General features: G+C 44.9%; 4 protein-coding genes across 9 annotated transcripts; 2 read left to right on the top strand and 2 right to left on the bottom strand.

Annotated features, from left to right (window-relative positions):
* Nucleotides 1–513: 513 nt before the first annotated feature.
* Nucleotides 514–8,715, bottom strand: LOC123097718 (programmed cell death protein 2). 6 transcript variants are annotated; one of them, XM_044519532.1, is made up of 15 exons: nucleotides 6,829–7,135; nucleotides 6,533–6,685; nucleotides 5,113–5,388; nucleotides 4,840–5,022; nucleotides 4,386–4,641; nucleotides 4,205–4,288; nucleotides 3,963–4,096; nucleotides 3,777–3,874; nucleotides 3,142–3,230; nucleotides 2,792–2,885; nucleotides 2,549–2,706; nucleotides 2,403–2,473; nucleotides 2,116–2,230; nucleotides 1,456–1,664; nucleotides 514–839 (listed from the first exon to the last, which is right to left on the bottom strand). In XM_044519532.1, exons 5-14 carry the CDS (start codon nucleotides 4,632–4,634, stop codon nucleotides 1,497–1,499), a joined length of 1,260 nt encoding a protein of 419 aa, XP_044375467.1. In that variant the 5' UTR covers nucleotides 4,635–4,641; nucleotides 4,840–5,022; nucleotides 5,113–5,388; nucleotides 6,533–6,685; nucleotides 6,829–7,135; the 3' UTR covers nucleotides 514–839; nucleotides 1,456–1,496. The 6 variants fall into 6 exon arrangements, with proteins under 6 accessions (XP_044375467.1, XP_044375468.1, XP_044375469.1 ...); XM_044519533.1 differs by lacking the exon at nucleotides 4,840–5,022 and having other exon boundaries at nucleotides 5,083–5,388; XM_044519534.1 differs by lacking the exons at nucleotides 4,840–5,022; nucleotides 5,113–5,388; nucleotides 6,829–7,135 and adding an exon at nucleotides 8,439–8,715.
* Nucleotides 8,716–8,766: 51 nt separating this feature from the next.
* On the top strand, nucleotides 8,767–14,196 carry LOC123097717 (uncharacterized). The gene is made up of 12 exons (XM_044519530.1): nucleotides 8,767–9,028; nucleotides 9,115–9,255; nucleotides 9,351–9,466; nucleotides 9,723–9,877; nucleotides 10,569–10,657; nucleotides 10,775–11,309; nucleotides 11,506–11,673; nucleotides 11,983–12,152; nucleotides 12,284–12,363; nucleotides 12,448–12,556; nucleotides 13,713–13,787; nucleotides 13,884–14,196. The coding sequence occupies exons 1-12, from the start codon at nucleotides 8,933–8,935 to the stop codon at nucleotides 14,013–14,015; spliced, it is 1,866 nt and encodes a 621-aa protein (XP_044375465.1). The 5' UTR covers nucleotides 8,767–8,932; the 3' UTR covers nucleotides 14,016–14,196.
* Nucleotides 14,197–18,238: 4,042 nt separating this feature from the next.
* LOC100192197 (pathogenesis-related protein 1) lies at nucleotides 18,239–19,462 on the top strand. The gene is made up of 2 exons (XM_044519529.1): nucleotides 18,239–18,577; nucleotides 18,885–19,462. Exons 1-2 carry the CDS (start codon nucleotides 18,391–18,393, stop codon nucleotides 19,178–19,180), a joined length of 483 nt encoding a protein of 160 aa, XP_044375464.1. The 5' UTR covers nucleotides 18,239–18,390; the 3' UTR covers nucleotides 19,181–19,462.
* Nucleotides 19,463–19,781: 319 nt separating this feature from the next.
* LOC123097716 (pectinesterase) lies at nucleotides 19,782–21,839 on the bottom strand. The gene has a single exon (XM_044519528.1). The coding sequence runs from the start codon at nucleotides 21,733–21,735 to the stop codon at nucleotides 20,032–20,034; it is 1,704 nt and encodes a 567-aa protein (XP_044375463.1). The 5' UTR covers nucleotides 21,736–21,839; the 3' UTR covers nucleotides 19,782–20,031.
* Between the last annotated feature and the right edge of the window lie 3,038 nt (nucleotides 21,840–24,877).

The following is a 24,877-nucleotide window of genomic DNA, read 5'->3' as shown; positions in this document are numbered from 1 at the left end:
CTTGCCGTGCTTCCACTGCTCGCCAAACGTACATTACACGGGAATCGGCAGCATGGTTACACGGGCACGCCGCGTCCTGCTGACGACGAGACGCGGCAGCGGTTTCGGCGCCATGCTTTCCCCTTTTCCTCGATCATCTTTTCTTCTGCAACAAAAGGCAGCACAGCACGCCGATGGATGTTTCCATGGGCACAGCCAGCAACTGGGTCGTGCAAGCAACGCCTCAACGGGTCTGCGCGTATCTGGCTCAACAAAACGTGCAACCATGAACCCAACCAACCATGGAGGAAATGGCACATGGGACCATGCCAAACGCACAAATTTGTCGTTGCAAAAAATCGCTTTTAACACAAGGCAACTACCAAACACACGATGTTCATGGAATATCCTATATGCATGGAACAGATAAAACGTAGGGTAGCCATCAAAATTTCAACTCCTAAAAAAGGGGCAATGTGGAGACTCTCTACTTTACATGCAGTCAATGCCGAAAGCGAAAATGCAAGAAGTCTCGAATAACAGACCAACGAGATAGACCAGAATCCTAACGAGTAATCCCCAAAACCGTCCAAGGTGTCCACATAAAGAGACGAAGAATCCTATATAACGAAATAAAGATGCACACTGAACCGGCAATGCTGGCGACCACAACTATTTCACATCAAATGCTCTAGATGGCCCCAGTGGCTAAATAGTAGACCAAGCCCAATGTAGCGAGCTAATTGGGACCATGGCCCTGCATTGAAGTTGACATCTAAAAAAAAAATCTATCTGGCTTGGAACGCCTGTCTTCAGGTTGAAATGCAAGGTAGACCATCACTTTCAAGTTCCAACTCCCCCTGGTGAAACAACAGAGCAAAATATGGGTTACTAGGACTATCTTTCATTAACACAGCTTACAGAGCAAAATATAGGTTACTAGGACTCCCTTGCATCTCTATCTTGCTCCCGCTAAAAGGCCAGGCAGATAAAACAACAAAGCTAACAACAAGATCAAGAGAATAGATTCAAACTACATTGATTTTTGACTAACTTGTTTTCCGAAGGAATATGCCCATACATTGCAGATGCAGGTGCAGGTGCATACAGCAAACAAAATGGTGATTAGCAATTAGCATAGCTTTAGAATCCAAAAACACAACATCAAATAAGCTTATACCTATCTAACTTTTACAATAACTATTGGCCCTTCACTTGTTCAAGCAATAGATGCATCAATGGGCATAGGAAAATTCTCAGCTCTTGGAACATTCTATTAGAAAAATCTCTCAGAATTAGTGCATTTACTTAAATTACTCGTATCATAATACACATTTGACAGGGGATAGTGTGTACTGATAAAACACAATAAATCATGCCAAAGTGAACCGTTGCTTATTAGTGGATCACATGCATTGACCATATGCATGAGCTTTTGTAGATTAACAACAAAGTTAAATGGGGGGAGTTACAAACCTGCAGCAGCAGACGCCACTCTGTGGAACAGGTAAACATTACTACGGCCTTGAGATTGACGTAGGATATAACTGAACCCATGCAAACTCTTCCTTGTAGCTAATATTTTGATCACATGATCCTTGACACGTGTACACAACAATTGTTGCCCAATCAAGAGAGTCTGGTTCATTTCTCACACCAAAGTAATAAAGCAATTGTGGCATTATCTGGAGATACAGTAAACACAGTGTAAGGATATGTAAGCACATGATCCTGTATACGCAAGCACGAGGGAGGGAAATGTAATGATTACTGATAAGCATGTTGGAGGCATCACTGAGACACTGACTAAGCATAAACTTCACACATGAAGTTCCATAGGTACAATTATTTGGACATTGCTCTCATGGGGGTTGAAAGGAAAACATGATACCATAAGTTCACAGAAGTAACTCATTAACAACATTCTTTTAGTTTCCTATTCGGACACAAGGAAAAACAGCCTGGTCATAACTTATAGGCACAAACCATGCCATGCATACCCTGCCACAGCCTATTACTGCTACAAGGGGGAGTTATCATGGAAAAACAATTGGGTTTTTGAGTTTACTAGTTGTGTGGAAATGTGTTGCTATATCAGAAATGCAAATATTTTTGGCCCTAGACAAATTGACCAACCTGAAATTCATAGCATAGTGGACCTTTACAGTAGCTACATGAAGGGATGTCAGGATTTGATGGACGCCCAGCTGATAAAGCCCACAGAGGTTTTACATTTGGATCTCGACAGTATCTGCGTAATTTAGACTTTTATTAGTAATATGCATATAACATATATTGCTGAGAATAAATATGCAAGCACTGAAAACGATTGAAACAATATCGAACTACTATTTTCCTGAACAGGCAAAAGTAAATTGAAAACATCACCGAACAAGGAGAGGATTCATGCAAGTTATGCATACCTCAATACTTGCTCTGGTGCTCTTGAGATACGCTCTTGAAAATATGCCCAGCATTGGTTGTCAGCATCGGCCTATATAACATAGCAGTGAATAAACAGTGGTTGCTATGTTGGCAAGCATAAAAGAGAGAATGCACGGCTAAAAACCTCAAATTGATCCATCCATGACTGCATTGTATCATCTGGTTTACCATGCTTTTGCACCACCAAGGACTTTGAGCTGTCTTCATCACAACCATCAGAATCCAAATCAACTTCATCGTCAATTGCTATCTGATATTCCGGCCAAGAAGTCCTAGCTGGAACTGCAAATAGAGAGGAATTATAAGAGGATAAAGACATTCAATAATTACGACCTTAATAGCATTATTAGTCTTCAAACATTGTTACCTTTTCCTACAGCTGGCAGCACAGAACTTGAAGCTTCAGAAGAATTGATTATCTGTAGGCAATCATTTTTATGACCAGAGCGCCAGTGCAGTGCCTGAGAAAGAGTCACAAAAATTTGTTCATCCAAAGTAGGACCTGGCTGCCAAAGGGATATGTAGGGTCTGTTTGGTTGGTGTCCAAGCCAGTCAATACTTTATTGTATTGGAGGTGGACAAAGGATCATGAGTGTGTCCAAAAATTGGCAAGGATCAAACCAAAGGCTGTATAATTGGACATGACAAAGGGGTAGATTTAACACAAACATGAGATGCCCAAGAGATCTCTAGGATGATTAAATGATTTGGGAATACCTGATGTTTCTCAGAACAGTAACGTGATTTCTTGCAGCCACCACATATTTTATCCCCTTTCCATGTACCACACCAATGACACAGAGCAGCTGGCAACTCAGAGTCAAGTAAACGAAGGAAATCAATATAAATTACTTGGAATATGGCCATCTATTAACATAACCAGTTTGACTGACAGAAGATGGCCATTGTTGCCTACGGAATGTAAGCGCATCAATATACTAAATTAATCAGCATCTAACAAACCCCACCAAACTTAGTCTCAGCAGTCGGCACATTGACAGTGCGATGCTTTTCTAGGAAAAAAACAGAAAGCAAAAGATTATATGTTTCCCAAGGAAGACATTAGAAGCAAGGTGCGATATGTGGAGCAACCAGCATAAACAAATGAAGATGATAACTTCAAGATTTTAGCATATTGAAAATATGATCTAGGAATTCGTAAGTGTAAATGAAGAACGTATTTATGCAATAGCTAGATAGAGTGAAAGAGATCTGCTGGACATAAGCACATTTTCTCTAGGATAACTAGCTAATTACTACGTAATGCAGGAAATGTAGCACTAATAGCATACCAAACTTATTAGGCACAGTAAATCTAAGATGCCATGTAACTGAACAAAAAGGAAAACTACCTCCGGCACATAGTGGCTTGTCAGAGTTATTGCGACTTGGAGGTTCACTTGAGTAGAACACGTTGGTACGAGGCAGCTGGCACCGGAAAACCCTCACGCTGCAATCCAACGAGGCAGTCAGGATCAGCAAAATGTTTTCAGTCTCTAGTCTAAAAGCCAACACAGCAGCTATGGGACTTGCTTCACCTTCTACGAGGATTGCCTTGGTTGCGTGTCCACTGTTTGTGCTGGTCTCGGTGCAAGCATGCCATCGACGGGCACATGAACATGAACAGAGTGCGGTGGAATGCTGCTGCATTGCTCTCAATCGGAGCATAAATCTACAGAGATCCAAACCCAATTTGAGATGAAGTTTTCATCGATTTAACTAGTACAAGTTCCGGAAAGAAAATAACAGGTACAATTGCTTCTAGGCACAAAGCAATAACCTGGAGGACAAAGTGCAGGGGCTCGCCACAGAAGCCACAGCAGCTGGAGTTCCCCGTGGGCAAGTTCACGGGATCCAACCACGCCTGGACAAAATACACAAACACCTCACATTAATACCTGCTCCAATCGCATCAAAAATCAAAGTGTGTCGCTTAATATGATGGGCATTATTCCACGGACCGGGATGCCTCCAGCCTTGCTAGGAAAGAGGTGGCGGAGGAGGAGGCCGGGATGCTTCGGCTTCTCCAGGAACCCAAGCATGACTTCTGCTTCTTCATCTTCGTCCTCGTCATCATAGCCCGAGGCGGCCGCAGCCACGGTCACGGTGGAGGCGGGCAGAGGTTGGTTGGGCAGTTCTGTCTCATCATCGTCTTCATCGTCCAGGGAGGTGATGCAAAGACCACGTAGCTTGTCGGCGTTGGGCTCCATCGATCAACTGCGGTGGAAGAGATGGATGAGGCGGGATTGAGAAAATGGCCAAAATACCACAAGTCAAAACCAGAGGTTCCAACATACCACTAGTGATGAAAACCAAAGTGTAGTTAGTTCAGTTTACATGACAAAATACCACTAGCGTCTGTCCAAGATACTCAAAAGAAAGGCATATACACTCGCCTCTTCACACTATACTTACAATTCAGCAGCAAATGAGAAGCATTTGTAAATTCGCTTCACGCCGCCGTGAAGAATACTACGCGTCAGGTTGCAAGGTGGACGGGATATCCCGCCAGGCTGCAGCGCTCACAAAAGAGCCCGCCAAACTGCCGCTGGGCTGACCGCGGGCTCAACGGGATGAGCCGCATAACCGCGTCACCCCCTGCTTCTCAAAAAAAAAACCCGTGTCACCCCCGCCTCTTCTCCAAAAAAAAAGACGTACTCTCTTCCGATGGGGCACCCTTCCTCCGACCTGACGCCCATCCTCCGACCCCGACATAACGCCTGCATCAGTGCGCCGCTCCTCGCACCTGCTAGCCATTCCTGCTGATGGGGTCGACGGCGACACCGCCGCCATCTCCACATCAGAACTGCCTCACGCCTCCCTCACGTCTCCTCCAAGAGGATGTTCCTCCGTCGCTTCCCTTGCCAACCGGAGTTGTCGTTTCATCGCCGTCCACTTCTGCATGGTCTGCATCCTCGCTGCTCCCTTTCCTCTCCTCCAAGAACCCAAGACCTGAAGATGTCACTGCAACCAAGCAGCAACGTTTATGAGTCGAAGAGTCGACGAGTCGTTCCAAGGTTGAGACTCATAGACTAGTCTAGACTAGTGCGAGACTAGTCGACATGGTACTGTAGCACTGAACTTACAGTACATAACTAATAATACCTAGTAGTAGTATGTAGTATTACACTATATAAGTATACAAGTACAGTATACAATTGAAACAAGCAAAGTGGAGTCACTGAGGCAGAGCAGCACCAGCAACTAGCAGCAGTGGCGGACCCAGGATTGGCTGACGTCCCAGGCGAGAAACTAAGGGCTAAAAACTACCCCAAAAAAAACTCCAGTTTCAAGGCATACAAAAGTCAATCTATCTTGCATAACTAATAACAAACCAAACATAATATTCAATGGCAGCATTTGTTCCATGATGGGTCAACTAATAAAGCAAGACAAATCAAAAGACTATATGTAGCATATATAGATGATACAAAAAATTGATACCAAATCAAAGGATTGGTTGATCTGAGCCTCCCATGGGTCTAACAAACAGTGGCATCTAGCAACTAAAATCATCATAAAAAATTACTCAAAACAGTTCATTTGAAGTTATGCTTCCTTACAAAAGAACTTGGTTCTTCTACACTATGCTATTCTGCCACATGTATCACCAAATACATGGCTTCCCTTTTCTGCCTATTCGGCACAAAGCTTTGTCCTATAGTAACATAAGAAAGAAAGAAACATGGGTCTAATTTGAACATTTATAACCATCTTTCAGCACTAATTTAAGTTGTTGCCAACTTTTGCAAGACCTAACTTGGTGTGCTAACAAAATACAAGTAATAGATTAAGGCAGCTTTTATTTCTTTCCAAACGGCCATCAAGTCTTCTTCTGCTATTTAATCACAATTTTTTCTTCAAGTACTGAAATTTGTCTCGTAGCTTTGCGCTGTGCCACGGCTGATTTAAAAGATCAAACAGAAGATTCATTACCCTGACTACTGCAAGGTTTAAGGTATGCTATGCTATCCAACAGCTTCATGAAGACTACATGGTCATGAATAGAATGTGTATTCACTCATGGCATTTAAGTTATTTCTCCAGTTAAAGCAGAAACAGTTTCTCAATGCATAATTTATACTATTCATGGCATTACAGAACTGACCAGAACCCTGTGCAGATAATGACTTGGCCAAGTTTTGGAGTCCTCTTATATCATTAACCTTGTTCTTCTTCAGAGTTGAATTAGTAGAGTCCAAGTCGCTGGGATACTGGCTGGGATGAATGTGCACAACAGCACAAGAGCATTTGCAAAAGCCTAGAAGTACATAAAAAAAGTAACAAATGTAACAGATGAGACTAACAATACAATCAGGGGTCATTCAGAATACAAAGTTGCAGTTCAAGCAGCACAATAGACTTCTCCAGAAAATTTAATCACAAAGAGCTAATCATACTGACATGTAGCCTCGCGCCCTAGCCGCCGTAGCTGCCTAGCCGGGGTCGCCGCCTCGCGCCCTCGCCGGACAGGCCAGCAGCCGGCAGCGGCGCAACCTGACGCGGGGACGCCGCAGAAGCAGAAGGGAGCGAAGACTGGAAGGTGGGGGGAGCCCGGGGCGCTGCCGGACGGAGCTGGCAGGCACGACGGCAGGCGGTGGCGGCACCGACGGCAGGCGGTGGCGGCGCCTAGGGTTTGTCAAGTCGGGGGAAGAAGCAGAAGGGGCGGCTGCGGCTGGTTCGTCTCTGCGGGCGGTGAGGGTTGCGCGTTCGTGCGGGCAGAGGGAGTCGGCCTGGGCGACCGGGCCAGTTCGCCTGGGCTGCCTGGGCTGCCTGGGCTTGGAAGTGGGCTGCGCCCTAGGCCGAACACTTTAAAAAAAAAATCTAGGCCTAGAAAATTTCCCACGCCCCAGGCAATGGCCTGGGCTGCCTGGGGCCCAAATCCGCCCATGACTAGCAGCAAGCACAGCAACACCAGCAGTCTATCTGCGAGCAGAGCAGCACCAACAGCAAGCAGAGCAGCACCAGCAGTCCAGCAGCCGAGCAGAGCAACAGCAGCGGCAAGCCAAGAAGAAAGAGGAGGAGAAAGGAGGGGCAAGGCAGAGCAACACCAGCAGTCCAGCAGCGAGGCAGAGCAGCACTGAGGCTCACCTGCCTGAAGAGGAGAAGAGCACGAGGGGCCGGCGGCGCGAGGAGGGGCGCGAGACGAAGGAGCAGGAGGGGCGCGAGACGAAGGCGATGGTGGAGCTTCAGATCCGCGACGTGGGGCCGGCGACGGTGGAGCTTCAGATCCGCGGCGGCGGGCGCCCAGCGGCCGGCGGCGCGAGGAGGGCTCGACGGGCGCGTCCAGGTGAGGAGGGGAAAGAAAGGATTAGGTCTCCCGCGGGATGAGGCATCGTATTTATACTCCCCCAGTTTTTTGAGTCAATACTCCCCCAGTTTTTTGAGTCGTTCGACTCGAACATGTCGACTAGTCTGGACTAGTCGTCGACTAGTCGATGACTGGCTCGACTCGTACAAGTAGTCTACACGAGAAACCGAGTCGACAGCCAGTTTGCGACTCATAGACTAGTCGTTCGACTCGTAATCGTTGCCAAGCAGTAGTTTGTAATCCCGTTGAGTTTACTAAATGGGCATCAGGATTACTGAATATTGGTTTTACTCAATGGGAGTTATGTTTCAGATTTAGAGGGTTCTCTCACTGTACAGTGAATCCTGTGTCTTTATGTACACTTTTCTGAATCTTGTGTCTTTCTGAATGAGCAAGAAACCAAGCAAAACGTTGAGTTTACTGAATCGTGTTTCTTTCCGTACACTGGCTAGTGATCCTCGGCTGTACATACACTGCAGTAGTTTGTGTCTTTCTGTAACTGAAAAGTAGACAAGCATCATCGGCCGCACTAAATAGTGTTAATTCTTACGTACATATTGACGTTTCCTTGTCAAATTGGCTTATGCGGAGGCTGCCGCACTGCCCGCGGCTAATTCTAGCGGTGTGTGGCGGGCAGCCGCATCCCGCCCCGCCTGCAACCTGAACTACGAGGAACGAACAAAACAGGAGAAAATAATCATACTTGGCCGTCGGAGGTCGCGGCGGCGAGTCGGGGTAGGCGTGGCGACGCGGTCGAAGTCCAGCAGTAGCAGGCAGGGGCGTGGGATTGGTTCAGTTCACAGCCGAGGTCGCCGAGCAGCTTCTGGGCGTCAAGGTCGGCGTGGGCGCCGAGCAGCAGCAGTCGTCCTCCTGGTCCGGGAATGGGCGTCAAGGTCGGCGTGGGCGTCGTGGGAACTCGAGCCAGGGGCAGGAGCAGGGGGATGGCGGCGGGGCATGAAATAGCGAAACGGTTTGCTGTTTCTGTTAGGGTGGAAGGAAAACCCTAGCCCGTCCTCCTGGTCCGGCCTAGCCGCGTCCCACGCGCCACAAAGCGAAACCGACCGGGGTCGAGCCGAGATAGATAGGCTCCGACCACTCGCTCCCTCGAAACCCTTCCCTGCCGCGCCGCCGCATAAACCCCTCTTCTCCCTCCCCACCCGCCGCCGCCGCCGCGACGACCATCCGCCCAGCGCGGCCATGGCGCCGGCCCTCGCCCCGATTCGCGACCTCCTCACCTCCTTCAGCCCCTCCTCCGACTTCCTCGCCCTCTCGTCCGGCGACGGCCGCATCAAGGTGCGGAATCAAACGCCGCCCATCCACGCCGGAGCGGCTGGAGTTGCCGCTTCCTCTGTTAACCCGACGGTTTGCCTCTGTCGCAGGTATGGGACGCCGTGCGCAGCCACTTGCAGACGGAGTTCGCCGACATCCCCGCGGTGGAGGTCGGGGCGCTCCCCGAGACGAAGCGCGGCCACCTCGCCCTCGACTACACCTGCATGAAGTGGGTACAACTCTCCACCAAGGTGAGGAATCACTCCCATTTTTCGAGCTGTTGCTGTCTGGCGCTGTGCCATGTGTTCGTGTGCTGTGCGTCATTGGTCGTGTTTTTGCCTAGCAGAAGAAGCGAAAGGCTGGGAGTTCGCTGCTCGTGCTTGGGACGGGCAGTGGGGATGTCCTTGCGCTCGACGTTGCTGCGGGCCATTGGAAGTGGAGGATCAGCGACTGTCATCCTGGGTATGGCTGGTGGTTCAGTGCATTTGTGTCATGCTGGGAGGGGAACCTCGTTGTTCATTTGTGGAAACCGCATTTTCTTAGTACGAAATGTTCATAATACCATGCCAATTACGAAATTCCTTTTGACGCATTGTTTAAGCACATATCCGCAGCTGTAATCTTGGCTTTGTTTGCTATTTCCTGTTGGGGTTAATCTCTGCAGAGCTTAGGCTCAGATGTGTTCACTTATGTCGGTGTGTGTTTCGTATTTGTTCAGGGGTGTGACAGCAGTGGCATACTCGAGACATGGGCGGAGTGTGTATACAGCAGGCGCTGATGGCATGGTCTGTAAGATTGATGTCTCAGATGGATCTGTTGCAGGGAAATTCAAATCTTCCTCCAAGGCAATATCTGCGTTGGCAGTTTCATCAGGTATCTCTTCTTGATTTATATCTATTTTCAGTGTTTCACTACTCTCTATGTTGCTAAATCATCCATGTCTTGCTTTTTCATCTGCACCATGGATGTTTTTGCATCTGTCTTATGATTTCTCCTTCAGACATAGTTTAACTGCTCTGACTTACCCTTACAACAGTAAATAGTTGATGATCGTAATGACCTTTATATTCAACAAACAGATATTGACCATCTTTTATCCATGTTGTCATGTTGGCGCCCTCATGTTGTTGGCCATGTCATGGCCTAGAATCTCTAAATGATCTCCACAGTTTGCTTTCCAAACTATAATGGTAATGATCTGTTCGAAGTAGAGATGGAAATGCAACACACCTATTATCTACCAGACACATGGATCCATTTAAAGAAAATCCCACTGTCCTGAAAAATGCCGCTTTTACTTGTTTATAATCCTTTTTTGTGAAATCTGAACTTTATCTATCTGTTTATATGATATATGCGCAAATGTATGCTATTGTTAACATTATATGTATCCTTTGAGCTAAGGGCCTTTTAGTATATAATATCTGTCTGTATGTGTATTAATCTTATGCTGCAATGAGGCATGCATGCCCATTTTGTTTTGCTTGTATCTGCTCTCCTTCATACCAATCATTTCCACCCCAGTTCAAAGAAATGAAATGCACTTTGTATTTGATCTTATCAGATGGAACAGTTTTGGCAACAGCAGCTGGTCAGTTGAGGACCTTTGACGCTTCTGACAACAAAAAAATTCAAAAATTCTCTGGGCATCCGGTGAGTTTGTCTTGTATGCCCTCCTGTACTGTGATCCTCTTCTGAATTTGTTATCTTTTCAATTGTATTGCTTTTTCTAAGTGCACACCTGTTGCTATTGACTACATGAACATTTAGGTGTCTGTGAGAAACATGATTTTTAGTAACAATGGCAAATATGTTCTGTCATCTGGAGTTGGGGAACGCTATGTTGCCATTTGGAAGTTGGGCAGTGGTAAAAGTCAGAGTTCAAGCTGTATACTCTCTATGGAACACCCAGCAATCTTTGTGGACTGCATGTGTTCAGGTACTAATGCTACTGAAGGAGAAATAGATGTGTTGGCTATCTCTGAGGTTGGTATCTGCTATTTCTGGTCTGGGAATAACATGGATGACTTGCGCAATAAGAAGCCTACTAAGATTGCCTTGTCCGAGTCCTCCCTTTCAAGAACGAATCAGGATTTCACGATATTTGCCGCAAAACTTCAAGGAATAGATGGACCTAATTCGGCTCATGTCCTTCTGGCATATGGATCCGTGGTGAAACCATCTTTCGATAAGCTGCTGGTTTGTTATGGTAAGGATGTTAATTTGGGTGTATCTGAAGATGGAGTTATCTTACCTACAGTTCAACCCACCATGCACCAGAAAGGTCAATCTGCTAAAACAAAAGGTATGCTAATGCTCATCAGTTATGGTGGTAATTCACCTTATGTGTTATTTATTTATATGAATATCCGAATGGGTCAACCATTCAAACCCTGTTTACAAATGGGGATTTTGGTAGGAGCTTTATTGTTACCGCCTTCATTTGAGAAGGTTATTATTAATGGCGAATCTTGGGCTGAACTTTGTCTGTTTTTTTGTAGTAACTATCACTGCTCTAGACCGTGCAAATGCGGAAGATGCCATTCTTCCTCTTCCGAAGCTTCATACACAAGAAAAGAAAAGGAAACATGGTGTAACAAAACCGAGTGGCGTCAAACTTGCGATTGATGGTGACCTTGGTACCACTTCAAGGTTGACTGAGAAAAGAGGTAAATTATCTCTTGCCATGTCTTCTCTTCTGCAAGTGATGAAACACAACCAACAGTTGGAGTCTACATAAACTATGAACTGCAGGGGCATAACCTTGTTGTGTTCTCCACGTGGGACGATGTAGCAACTAATTCTGTGACAACTTGAGTAATGTATTGCTATTTATTAGCATATTTGAGTTTTATGCTACTTTTTTGTAGGGAGAACCAGGATGTGCCTGTTATATTTACTATTCCAAATCATTTATTTTCAGAATGTTCTAGTATACAGCTTGGTCACATCACTAAAATACCATTTTCCTTATTTAGTTCCGGTGCAAAGAATTGAAAACGACAGCATATGCATTGAAGATCTGATGAGGAAATATGGCGTCATTGATCAGAGTCTCGTCGGCCATCCTGACATGGCCACTAAAATCTTATCAGATATGTTTAGTAGCAGTGGCATAACAATTGACGCTAATTTACCCAGCAAGAAGGTTTGTGGTAACTCAGTTTCAGCTTAAAGTTCTATCACTGTTTGCATCTTTACTATGTACGTGTAGCTATCGAAGTTAATTCGTTGATGTGAAGGGGTACAATTTTGATGTTGTGTTCTGTTGTTCAATAGATTCGAGCACATCTAAGATCTTTAAAGCCTGGAGATGCTTGCAAGCTTCTAGAGAATTTAGTATGTGCATGGAGATCAAGGTGCTCTGCATCCATGTCTTTCACCACTGCACATTTTCACCACCGTTTATTCTGTGTTGGTTGCTGATATGTATCTCTCGACAGATCTGGTAGCGCTGAGCTTGTTTTGCGTTGGATATACTGCTTACTAGTAATTCATGGTCGTTTTATCCCCTCGGAGAAATCAAGAAAACTAATTAGCGACCTGGAGAAGGTACTATTTCTTCTTACCACTTAGCAGTACTAGTTGGAGCTTGTTGTCTGTTTGTTTCTCCCATGAGCTTTGTAGATCATTCGAAACATACCCCCTCCAATAGGAGGGGTGACATTGTCTAGATTTGTAGTTTAGGTATGTGAAAATCATATGTGTTTTGTTTCATTTTTCTTGATATAAGACTTCTTGAGTTTCCAAATAGATGATAACAAACTATTGTGGTTAAATTGGCATCTTAATGAGTTGCAAAGGTTCATGTACTTATGTGTACTGTATTATGGAGTACTACTAGTATTGTTCTTGTTATGGAGAAGGGTTGTGCTATAGCGACTGACATGTTTGGTACTCCCTCCGTCCGGAAATACTTGTCACCAAAATGGATAAAAGGCGATGTATCTAGACGTATTTTAGTTCTAGATACATCCTTTTTTGTTCATTTTGATGACAAGTATTTTCGGACGGAGGGAGTATTAGATAATGCACAACGCATGTATGCACTGGCCACTGCACCATGTTCAGAATGTTCGTGATGTAACTGTTATTGTAGTTTCCTGGCAACCTCTTTGAGAAAGATGTATCAATGGTGGCGAGAACTCACCTGCTGCAATTGAACACACTGTGCACATTCAAATTGGCCTACAGGAAACCTCTATTAGTGAAAAAGCCCACATGCAAACTCTCGATTGTAACCTTCTATAGTCAGTGTGAAGAGCAGTCTGGAAGGTGAAACACATTATTGTGCTGATGATATTTGCCCCTACACTTGTATAGCTTAGATCTCGAATTTTCATGTCATCTTTGCAAGATGGATTTTCATTTAGGATCTCAAGTTGTATCTGTAGTAGTGTAGTTGGCAGTGACAAGTTATACTTCGGCTTCACATTGAGCAGATGATTGTAGAGTTAAAGATAAATCTGGGAGATGGTAGTTAAACTAGTAAATACTGCTGCCATGTGTTTTTGCTTCCTAATCTATTTGGGAGAGAAATGCAACATCAGTGCCTTACCTTATTTGGATCACATGATTAATTTGAATAAGCTACCAACCAATGTGGTTAAAGTTGATATGCCAACTACGAGACAGTCTTTGTCTGCTGGATGTTTGGCCATGAATTGGCATGCCACTAATCTAAGCAAAACTGATCTTTCTTTTGCAGATGTGTGCAGAAAGATACACAGCAACTGAAGATTTACTGAAGCTTTCTGGTCGTCTTCGGCTGATAATGGCACAGGTTTTCATCCATTTACAAGGCTGAAAATAAGTTAATAGTTAGTCCTACTGCTACAGTTATCAATTATTAAGTTATTATGTGTTTCACTTTCTTTAGGTTGACAAGGATGTGAAAGATGTATCGGCGAAGGCCGCAGTCCAATCTGATGAAGAGGAAGAAGATGAAATTGATGAAATGGATGGTGAAGACGTGGATTTGTCTGAAAATAGTGACGATGATGCTGAGTAGAATCGCCGCATTGTTGGCATGTCTCCAAGAGACTTTTCGACTTTGTGTACGGTCAAGATGTATTTTTCAAGCTTAGAGCCCATAGTCGAGTTTGTAAAACCGCGCAACGACGGAAGGTTGCACTAATTTTGACAACAGGAGGTAATATTTGAAGGGCATTTTTGTATGGAGACTTATCCTATCTATGCATCCGAGAGACTTTGCGCATCCATCCATCTGAATTGCAGGAGCAACATCGAAACAGTGATTAATTTGCAGTTTTTTTTTTGCGATGAGTAACATCACCGGAGTCGTAGAACTTGCGCTCGATGTTTAGTTTGGTGTTAAAACTTTAAAAATACGGATTTGTGGTCATCCAACTTGCGTTCTAGTGCAAATACGGTCACGTTGCTCATATTCAGACGTATCCCGTGCTTATGTGGCACGCCAGCATGGTTGTGGCCCACTGTTAGTGACTGAAACAGCTTAGCGCGTTTTTTCCTATGCAGAAGCACCCTCGCTCTGTACTTAATTTATTTAATTGAGCATAAGCCCCTCTATGGGTCCCACTTGTCAGCATGAGTGAAGGGAGAGAGTAGAATAAAAAGTGCACACGCACAAATTTGAACTCCAAACCTCAGGTACATGCATGCACAAGCAAACCACTGCACCGACTACATATTCCTGCCTATAAAGAGGCACGCCTGATTTTATATTAGATGCATTTTTTAGCTAAATTCCCCTTTTTCCTGGGTTCGACCAGTAAAAGCTGGATCCAGGAAAACCTCACCTTTTTTCGCCAAAAATGTTCAACTTAAAAAAAACGTGTCAAAATGTATAATGCATAACCCAAAACATACAAAACGTTGTCGTGAGCGAGAATTTTTTCGACTCCATTTTTTCTGAGAATGGCCAGAAAAATCGGGTTTCCAAATATCTTGGCAGTTCCAGTTTTTTATCGACCAAAATTTCTAAATGAGTTTTGAATTCAAATATTTTAACGTCTAAATATATTTAGTTTATAAAAAACAAAGTGATTCCTGTTACATTGGCCAGCTCGACTCCTCTCTTATATAGAAGTTCGCATGTTTAATTCATTGTTACAGTTCGAGACCATTTTTATAAATGAGCATGAATAAAGAAAAAATATATTTCACAATACAGGGGATAGAAACATGGACCTGCCACTAAGCTAACTATGTGATTACTAGTAAATTGCACATGCTATGCACGTTATACTTCTTAAGTGAATAAGAAAGTGACGTGAATGAGAACTTCTACGGAGTGAACATTTTCTTTTGTTCGGTATGAGACGAACAATCAAGTCTTTTTATATTGTATTACAAATAACATTTAATCATTTGCTCATATTTGTAACCACGTTGGGGTATGTGTGAGTCTATATTCCTTTTGTGATGTAGGGGGAATGGACACATTTTTTTTTGAAAAATCATTACAAGTCCAATGATTCGATTGATGGATAATGTGGTCCGTAGGCAAACTGTCAAATGCATGGTAGTTTGATATCATTTTATCGATCTCACATTTTTGTAATCTATGTATGCTAATATTCACAAGAAAACAAATTGATATGATTAAATAGTCACGTTTTCAGTTTGACAACAACAAAATGGCATGTCTCTACAACAACCGTATTAGTTATTTTTCTTTGTGTGAGCTATCGTAGGAGTAGTTTATTTACAAAGCTATTGTTGTAGATAATGTCAGCGTGTACATTGGTTGTACGGTAGGCCGTAATGTCTCCATTTACACAAGATCTTGGGAGGTGTATGACCATGTCGGTCTCCCAGCTCACAAGCCCAATTCACGTGTACTAATCGCAGATAGCGGAACTTTCTTTGTTGACGTGATGTACCTGTCCAGAAGTGTCCAGCGGCTTCAACACAGAAGTTCGCACGCGGGAAGGCATGATGGCGAATCCAATCATTTTCAACCATCTGATCTGTTGAGTAGCGTTCTGATGAGTGGTGGATAGCAATCATAACTTGCAAATAAACGGCTTGGATCTATCCAGTGGGAATTTGGTGGGATGCTGCAGTGGACTTCCAAGTTCAAAAAATTATGTGTACTATGTAGTGGTATAGATATGATATTGTATGCATGCGAAAGTTATTATATTTGACATATTTCCTGTCGTTTAAATTCAAAATTTTCGGGCGATATCAATTTTTCCGGGGACCAATCGGTTATCGAAAATTCGGTCCGAGAGAAAAAGAACATGAATACGAGTAGTTGTCATGGACAATATATAAAATTTGGTGTTTCTCTTTATAGACACTGATAGATGCTTAGTGTAGCGGTTAGCTCATGTGCTTTCCACGCTCGAGGTTGAGAGATCGCCATCATTTTTTATTATATTTGATGGCTTTATGCGCAATTAAATAAATTGTGAGGGGGTTCTCTATGAAAAAATCGGTCTGCTATGTCACCTAACGCCTTGTGCACACCCAACCACTGACAGATGGGCCTCCACCAGTCTGGCACGCCATGTGGATAGGCCATGCGGCTGGATACGAAAGGAAGCACCGTATTTACACGCAGGGACAAGTTATGTGACCACAAATCCGTATTTTAAAAGTTTTAGCACCAAACTGAACATTGAGCGCAAGTTTTTTTTGAAACGAAGGCAAAAGATTTGCCTCTTTAATTAAATAAGAGAGAGAATAGTTTAGAGTTTTTTACAATGCACTCACAAATGCGGCATGGCAGTTACTCGGACACTATTATGTTCCCTAGTTTGTTTGCGCCGGCGGTCACCCATAGTTTTGCATCTTCTAAAATGTTGGTAAGAAGAATCGTCGGCGGTGCGCTTTTGTGGCGGAAAACGCGGGCGTTTCTCTCGTTCCAAATTACCCAAGAAACGAGCATGGTGAGGGAGGCCATTGCGTCTCGGTTAGGAATATTATTGTCGGTTCTTTTTTGCCACCACGCGTTGACGGTTTCATCCAAGTGCCACTCGGAGGTGTCCATGTGTGCAAGTCCAAGCTGCTCTATGATCAATCTCCAAAGCCTAAGCGTGTAGCGACACTTGAAGAAGAGATGTGTCCCCGTTTCTTGTTCCCTCTTGCAAAGCGGGCAAAGGCCACAGTTTTGCCAACCACGCTTCTCCAGACGATCGGCTGTCCAAATCCTATCTTGCAAGGCCAACCAAGCAAAGAATTTAATCTTCGGAGGTGCCCAAGCCTTCCAAACCATACGGTCCAAGGGGGATAGGGTCAAGCCAAGAAACTGAGCCTTGTAGGCGGAGCTCGCCGTGTATATCCCGTCGTTCGCATGCTTCCAAATGATATCATCTTCCGCTTGCATATCAAGGCGGAAGTCATGCAAGAGCATCCAAAGGTTGAAGAATTCCGAGATGTGGTTGACAGAGATAGTGGTGCCTTGCTTTATTTTGAGGATCCAAGCATTCTCCTTGAGAGCCTCGCGCACCCTTCAATTCTTTCTTGTCGAGGCCTAAAAAATTAGCGGTGCAATGTCCTTGGGCATACGACCAAGAAGCCAAGGGGAGTCCAAAAAGGCGTTTTGGCGCCATCCCCGACGGTGATAGTCGTAGATGCATAGAAGAACTCACGGTCCTCTACGATGCAGGGGTTTCCAAGGCCAACCCAAAGTTTTCTGGGCTCCTTCCATTCAAACCATAGCCATCGTAACCGCAAGGCCCTTGCGAACTTTTCGGTATTGAGCACTCCAAGGCCACCGTACTCCTTTGGTCTGCAAATCGCATTCCAGTTGACCTTACATTTGGCTCTTTATGACTCCCAATAATATTACCTCTTAATTTGCAGTTAAACGTCCGCCGGAATCCTAAGTCACTGCGTACTAGTACAAGAGAGTTCACACAGAACATGCATGCCAGATCGTAGTTCTACATGTAAACACGCGAGGTTGCATGTCACTGATGGTCGCCGCCGGTGGACGCGCTGTGTGTCGTCGTCGCTCGCGTTGGTGTTAATTCGTTCTAACCACACCAACCCCCACTATCTATCTCTTGCTTTGACTAGGAGTCCGTCATTCTTCTTCTTTAACTAAACATTCTGGAACAATTTGCCCACGCGGTCCGTGGTGCCAATTGGACAACACATTGTTCGCCGTTAACTAAATATATATTGAGAAAGGGCGAGCTTTCAGACCCTGCAATGATAAAAGCTCAGCCGACCGACGGTGCCATCCAATTTGGAAAAACTCGACCCTGGCTTGGTGCCTTCACCAGCCCCCACTACTCACCACACCTATCCGTTCAAGCTTCACCAACCCCCGCCTTGGAGCCTCTATTTATAGCGCTCACTTCCGCTCTCCAGGAAACCAAGCAGCTCTAAGCCATTACAACTACAGCTCAACACATCATTTGCACCGGTCGTCCTTGATCATCACAGCAATGGCCTCCACCGACAGCTGGACCCACGAGATCGAATCGCCGGTGGCCGCAGCGCGCCTCTTCCGCGCCGGCGTCATGGACTGGCACACACTGGCCCCTAAGCTCGCACCGCACATCGTCGCCAGCGCCCACCCTGTTGAGGGCGAAGGCGGCATCGGCAGCGTCAGGCAGTTCAACTTCACCTCAGGTACCACACGTCACGCACAATTTTTTTTGGGTCTGCCTATGTCACATCTAGATGTGAGATATTATCTCACATCTAACTTCCTCACCCTTAAAATCCATGGGAGACTTAAAAAAAATCAAGGATGAGTGAGTGGAAGACTTTAAAAAAATCAAGGGTGAGTGAGTTAGATGTGAGATAATATTTCACATCTAGATGTGAAATAGCAAACCCGATTTTCTTTTTGAAACGGAACGTCACGCACAATTCATGTCAGCTCCAGTCTGGTACACATCCTGGGTCAAAGCATAACACACAGTTGATCTTGCAGCCATGCCCTTCAGCCTCATGAAAGAGAGGCTCGAGTTCATCGACGCCGACAAGTGCGAGTGCAAGTCCACCCTCATCGAGGGCGGCGGCATCGGCACCGCCATCGAGACGACCACCTCGCACATCAAGGTGGAGCCGGCGGCCAACGGTGGGAGCGTCGTTAAGGTGGAGTCGACCTACAAGCTGCTGCCGGGCGTGGAGGTAAACGATGAGATCACCAAGGCCAAGGAGTCTGTCACGGCCATCTTCAAGGCCGCCGAGGCCTACCTCGTCGCCAACCCGGACGCCTACAACTGAACCAGCTGAGAGGGAACACATATGGTTATGATTATGATTATGCTGGCCCTGGTATGATTTTTGTGTGCTTTTTTCCTGATCTAATAAAGCCGCTCCAATCGCAAGTAGTGACGCGGGAGCACTGAGCAGAGTGTGGACTTGACAAGTTAAAAAGGTCGTGTATTCAGTATTTGTAACTATCAAAGGGTGCCATGCTGTTGTTTGATGATGTTGTTGCTTGCTTATGTATCTTCCTCATGGTTTTGCCCGGAATGAAAGGAAATATTTGTTTGCTTTACTGAACATAATTTCGTTTGCTCTCTTCAAATAGGAAGCGACAATGTGTTGGCATTTTTCAATTTGGCATCACCTTTTTTCTGGCAAGTGCATCTATTTATTCCCTTGTTGGCGAGGATCCAGGTCCAAGTTTGGCTCATTTACAAGTCGGTGTTCTCTCTGCTAATGAAATGAATGGCAGCAACAGCTGGATCTTAAAAAAAAGTCGGTGTTTGAAAAGAAAATCAGGAAGCTGGATCTTTTAAAAAAAGTCGGTGTTCGAAGGAGTACAATTTAGCACTGCAAGACGTCTAGATAGATAAACACAAGCAAAAAGATCAACATGTGGTAATTAAACTGTCTTAAATCCTGTTCTATTTGAGTCGTAAGTTGTCCAATTGTGAGCATGGGTGTCCGAAAGAGCAGTGTACACGCACATACATTCTACATTCTACATTGACATGCATCTCACATATACTGTACGACGATACACAGATGATATACATCAACAACAGTGTACGTACAACCGATCCTCTATCCATAAAATTAACAACCCTTGTCCACAATCCATCTTCATCCTCGACCCCGAAAGAACGCTAGCTTGGCTCAGTGTCAGTGTGGGCGGCCTGCTCCTGCGGCAGCAACCCCGGGATGAAGGGCACGCCGTACTTGGAGATCCAGAGATTCCCCTGGATGAACCTCTCGACGGTGTACTTCTCTTGCGCCTGCCGGTAGGTGACGTGCTTGACGCCCTTCCACGTGACGCGATTGCTCATGTCGGCCCCCGGCCCCCGGTTGTCCACCTCGGCGTAGTAGCAGGTGCTGAGCGCGAAGTCGCCGAGCCACGGCAGCCACCCCTGCGGGTCGATGAGGTCGCCGATCTCCGACTGGATGTAGAGGGTGCGGGAGTGCTCCTTCCACGGCCGCCCCAGGAACGTCCGGAGCCTGCCGATGTGGTCCTTGAACTCCGGGTGCGGCTCGATGGTGCAGTTGTGGATGACGATGCCGCCGGCGGAGTGCCTCTCCTTGCGCCCCTGCGCCGTGATGATGTTCTGCTGGTTCTCCATGCACTTGCGCACCTGGAGGACGCAGTTCTGGAACACCACCTGCGCGTTGCCGAAGATGAAGTCGATGGTGCCGCTCACGGTGCAGTCGCGGTAGTACTGCCGGCTGGTGTGCGTGTACAGCGTGTCCTGGTACCCGTCGAACTGGCACTCGTAGAACACCGACTGGTCGCTCTGCACCCTCAGCGCCACGGCCTGGTGGTTCTTGGCGCCCGCCGTGTTCTCCACCGTGATCCCGCGCATGAAGAAGCCGTTGCCGATCGCCTCCATGGTGGCCGTGTCCTTGGTGGTGATGTTCATCATGAAGTTCTTGTCCCCCGTGATGACCGTCTTGCCGGCCCCGTCGCCGATCATGACGAGGTTCGTCACGTTGCGCGCCACGGAGACGTACTCCTTGTACGTGCCCTCCTTGACGTGCATCACGAACGTGTCCTCGCTCTTGAGCGGCACCTTGGCCAGCGCCTCGTTGATGGTCTTGTAGTCGCCGCTGCCGTCCGCCGCCACCGTCATGTCCGGCTTGAAGTCGGGCTCGCTGGGAGACACCTCCAGCAGCCTCCGCTTGGCGTCCGACATCCACCTGGGCGCGCCGTCGTGCCCGAGCAGCCGCCGGCTGAAGATGGACAGGTCCAGGTTGGCGATGGTGTCCCCGAACTCGTCCACGATGGACAGGATGTTCTCCGTCAGCTCCTGGGAGACGTTAAGCGCCTTGCGCATCTTGGCGGAGGCGTCGGTCGTGGTGTTGGCGAAGCCGTCAATGCAGGTCTCCTGGTACGTGAGCGCGGAGGTGAGCCACGTCTTGAGGTCGTCCATGGCGTGCTTGAAGTTGGTCATCTCGAAGCCGCCGAGCTGGTCGAAGGTGGTCTTGAGGTCGTCGATGGCATAGTGGAGCATCTCCTTGCAGTTCTTGAGCGCGCCCGACGTGCGTGGGTCATGTTTGAGCTCGTTGAGCAGGCTGGACTCCTGCACGGCCTTCTCGATCCGCTCCGAGGTGGCCTTGAAGATGGCCTTGGCCAGCTCCGTCGTGGTCGTCGCATTGCCGGCCGTCTCCCCCAGCGTCTTCTCGCACGCCGCCTTGTAGTCCACGGGCTGGCAGAAGGACTTGATCGACTTGATCGACGTCGTCAGCTCCGTGCTGTCCTCCTCATTTTTAGCTTCTTTGAAGGACACGACGCAGACGGCAGCGACGACCGCCACCACCAGGACGGTGGACGCGCCGATTATGGCGCCTTTGCTCATGGTTTACGACGATCAACACCTCCCGATCAGTTGATACAATTATACAATCAAATGGGAGGTGTTTAGGAGGTTTGAGCCCCTCAACCAATGGAAGGGGTCTACTTTATTTCTTACAAGTTGGACTAAATAGGAGCCGGAGATGAGGATTCGTCATTTTATAAGCGCGTGCTAATTTGGGACAAGCCCGAGAATGAGGGTTGCGCATGGGCCTTGAGCTCGCAAACAAGCCGAGGTTACAGGACAGCCGTACGAGGAGGACGAGCCTCTTCTTGTGTTCATCGTGCGTTTCTGGCGTTCAATTGCGCGGCGACTATATCCAGCTTGAGCAATGCCACACTTAGGAAAGAAGTTAACGTAATGTTACGTGATTAGGTAGTTGATAAATTTTGGTTGGTGTTAGGCAGAGGCGGGGCCCACCCCCACTGAAAATAGGGGGGAGGGGGATAGAATTAGGAAGGAAGGTTTACGTAGCCTCTTTGTACGTGTAGAATTATTGATCAGCTTAGCGCGAGTGCTTCTTTCGTCTCGACCTTCAGTACCACGCGCTAAGCTGGATCAATAATCCTACACCCCCTAGCCCTGTAGCGCCCCCCCCACCCACCTCCTCTGCCTGCCTTTTGGGCCGGCCCATGTGGGCCGCGAGGTCCCCCAGTTTTTTATATTTCTTTTTCTGTTTTTATTCTTCAAATTTTAATTTCTTCTTCATCACCGTTTTTCATAAAATACAAAAAAGATTCTGCATAATTTTAGAAAATGTTCATCCAGTTTTCAAAAATTTCATCCGATTTTTCAAAAAAAGTGATCTTGAATTAAGAATGTATTCATCAAGTTCAAAAACTGAAGAATGTTCATCTAATTCAAAAATTGTTCATCTTACTCAAAGTTTGGTTCAACGTCAATTTTTAAAATGTTCATCAAATTCAAAAAGTTTTCATCCATTTTTCAGAAATGTCATCCAACTTTTTAAGAAAATGTTCTTGATAAAAATTTGTTCATAAATTTCAAAAAATGTTCGTCAAATTCACAATTTGTTCATCTGATAAAAAAAGGTCATCATTATCAAAATTCATGGACATTTTTTCAAATTCATCAACATTATTCAAATTGAGCTACGTTTTTGGCTCCACGAGCATTTTTGAAGTTCGCATATTTTTCAAATTTTGGAATGTTTTTGAAATCCTGAATCATAAAAAAACGAAATAAGAAGGAAACAAGAAAATAGGGGGCCTCCCCGCTGCAGCTCATGGGCCTGCCCAAAATGGGCGCGCGTCCGCTGCCTGGCATGTGCTATGCCATATAGGGTGTGTTTGGTAGAGTGCTGGAGGGTGCATGAGCACAAAAGTACCCTTCTCGAGCCATTTTTGGGTGTTTGGCACGCTGCACGGAGCCGCCTCAACATGCACGAGCTCAGCCTAAATACTTTCTTTTTTAGGGAACCCAAATACCCTCTTAGCATGCACGAAGAGAGAACACCCAACAGTCGTTCGCTGGTCAGCATGCATGAACGAAGCGAGCGATAACGTGTTTCAAAAAATATTTAGAACTTCTAAAATAATTTAATTTACAGAAAATGTTAAAAATACAAAAAAATCAAGATTTTCAAAATTTGTTAAAGTTTTAAAAAATGTCCAGATTTTCTACAAAATATATCAAATTTTATTTAAATTTTCAAAAAATGATCGACTTAAAAAATTGATTTTTTCCCAAAAAATTCAGAATTTTCCTAAATTAATTTTCCAGAAATTTTTCATATTTTCATATTTTTTATATTATAAAAAGATCGAACTTTCAAATTTTTAGCACTGGTCACTCCCCAGCATGCCATTTTGGGTCATCCCATGTGCGTCGCGCTTGATTTTTAATTTATTCTTTTCTTTTCGGATTTTCTCTATTTTAGTTAATTTGGGATTTCAAAATGTTCTGAAATTTCTTTTAAAAATTAAAATAAAAACATGTTCAGGACATCAAAAAGTATTCGTGGTTTCAAAAAATATTCCTGATTTTCCAAAAAATGTTATGAAATTGAAAAAATAAATTGTGAATCAAAAATGGTTATGAAATTGAAAAAACAATTGTGAATCAAAAACTGGTATGAATTTTTAAAAATATTCCCTGATACAATAAATATCCATACATTTCTAAATATTCATCAAAACAAAAATATGTTCTTTAATTACAAAAACTGTTCTACCAATTTCAGAAAAATGCGCCTCTATTGGAAAATTTTCACCGATCTAAAAAATGGTTCATGGGATAAAAAAAGTGTTCACAATTTCAAGAAATGTTTGCAAATTTATAAAAATGTTTGTCATTTCCAAAAAAAATCGCGACTTGGTGAAAAATGTTCACAAATTTGAAAAACTTTCACATGTTGACGAGTAAAAATATGTTCAAGATTTTAAAAAAGCGTTCGCGATTTGAGAAAATATGTTCACAAAATTGAGAAATGGTCAGAAAGGAGAAAAATAAAAGGAAAATTAAAATAGGAAAGAAGAAGAAAAATACAACAGAATAGAAAAGAAAAAAGAAAATAAAAAATAACGTAAAAAGAAAAAGAAAGAAAAATAAAAAAACAGAGGAAAAAACGGCTTCAGATTAGATTCTACAACCTTCCCAAAACTGATGGAGAAGGAGCCCGAAATGGGATGGCGCAAAAGAAAATCAGATCCTGTAAGGGGTAGGGGCTAGGTCGCTAACGAACGACCTACCTGTCAAATAGGAGACGCAAACTGAAGGCCGGCCCATTTTCAGCGCAATGTAGCGGCCCCCGCAATGTAGCTACTAGGCCGGCCCATGTTCACCTTTTTTTTCCACTGGGTTCCTTTGTTCGAGTTCGCTGGTTTGCTAGCTCGCTTGGTGGGTTGGTTGCTGAATGGTTTAGTCTAGTTTTATCCGGGAATTTTTGTTTCTTTTTTACTTGTTTTTCTTTCTTTATTCTTTGTTTTATACATGTTTTCTCCTATTTTCTTTGCTTATTCATTGATTTTCTTAGTTTCTTTCTTGATTTTCACTTGTTTTTTGTTTTTTATTTTTTATTTCCTTTTGCCTTTCTTTCTTTATTCTGATTTTTATTACTTTTTGGGTTTTCTTTGTTTTTCTTATTTTTTATTTTCATTCTTTGAAGTGATTTGCTAGTTTATAT

This window comes from Triticum aestivum, chromosome 4D (assembly GCF_018294505.1).
Source record: "Triticum aestivum cultivar Chinese Spring chromosome 4D, IWGSC CS RefSeq v2.1, whole genome shotgun sequence".
NCBI classification, from domain to species: Eukaryota; Viridiplantae; Streptophyta; class Magnoliopsida; order Poales; family Poaceae; genus Triticum; species Triticum aestivum.
This window is presented reverse-complemented; position numbering and strand designations above follow the sequence as displayed.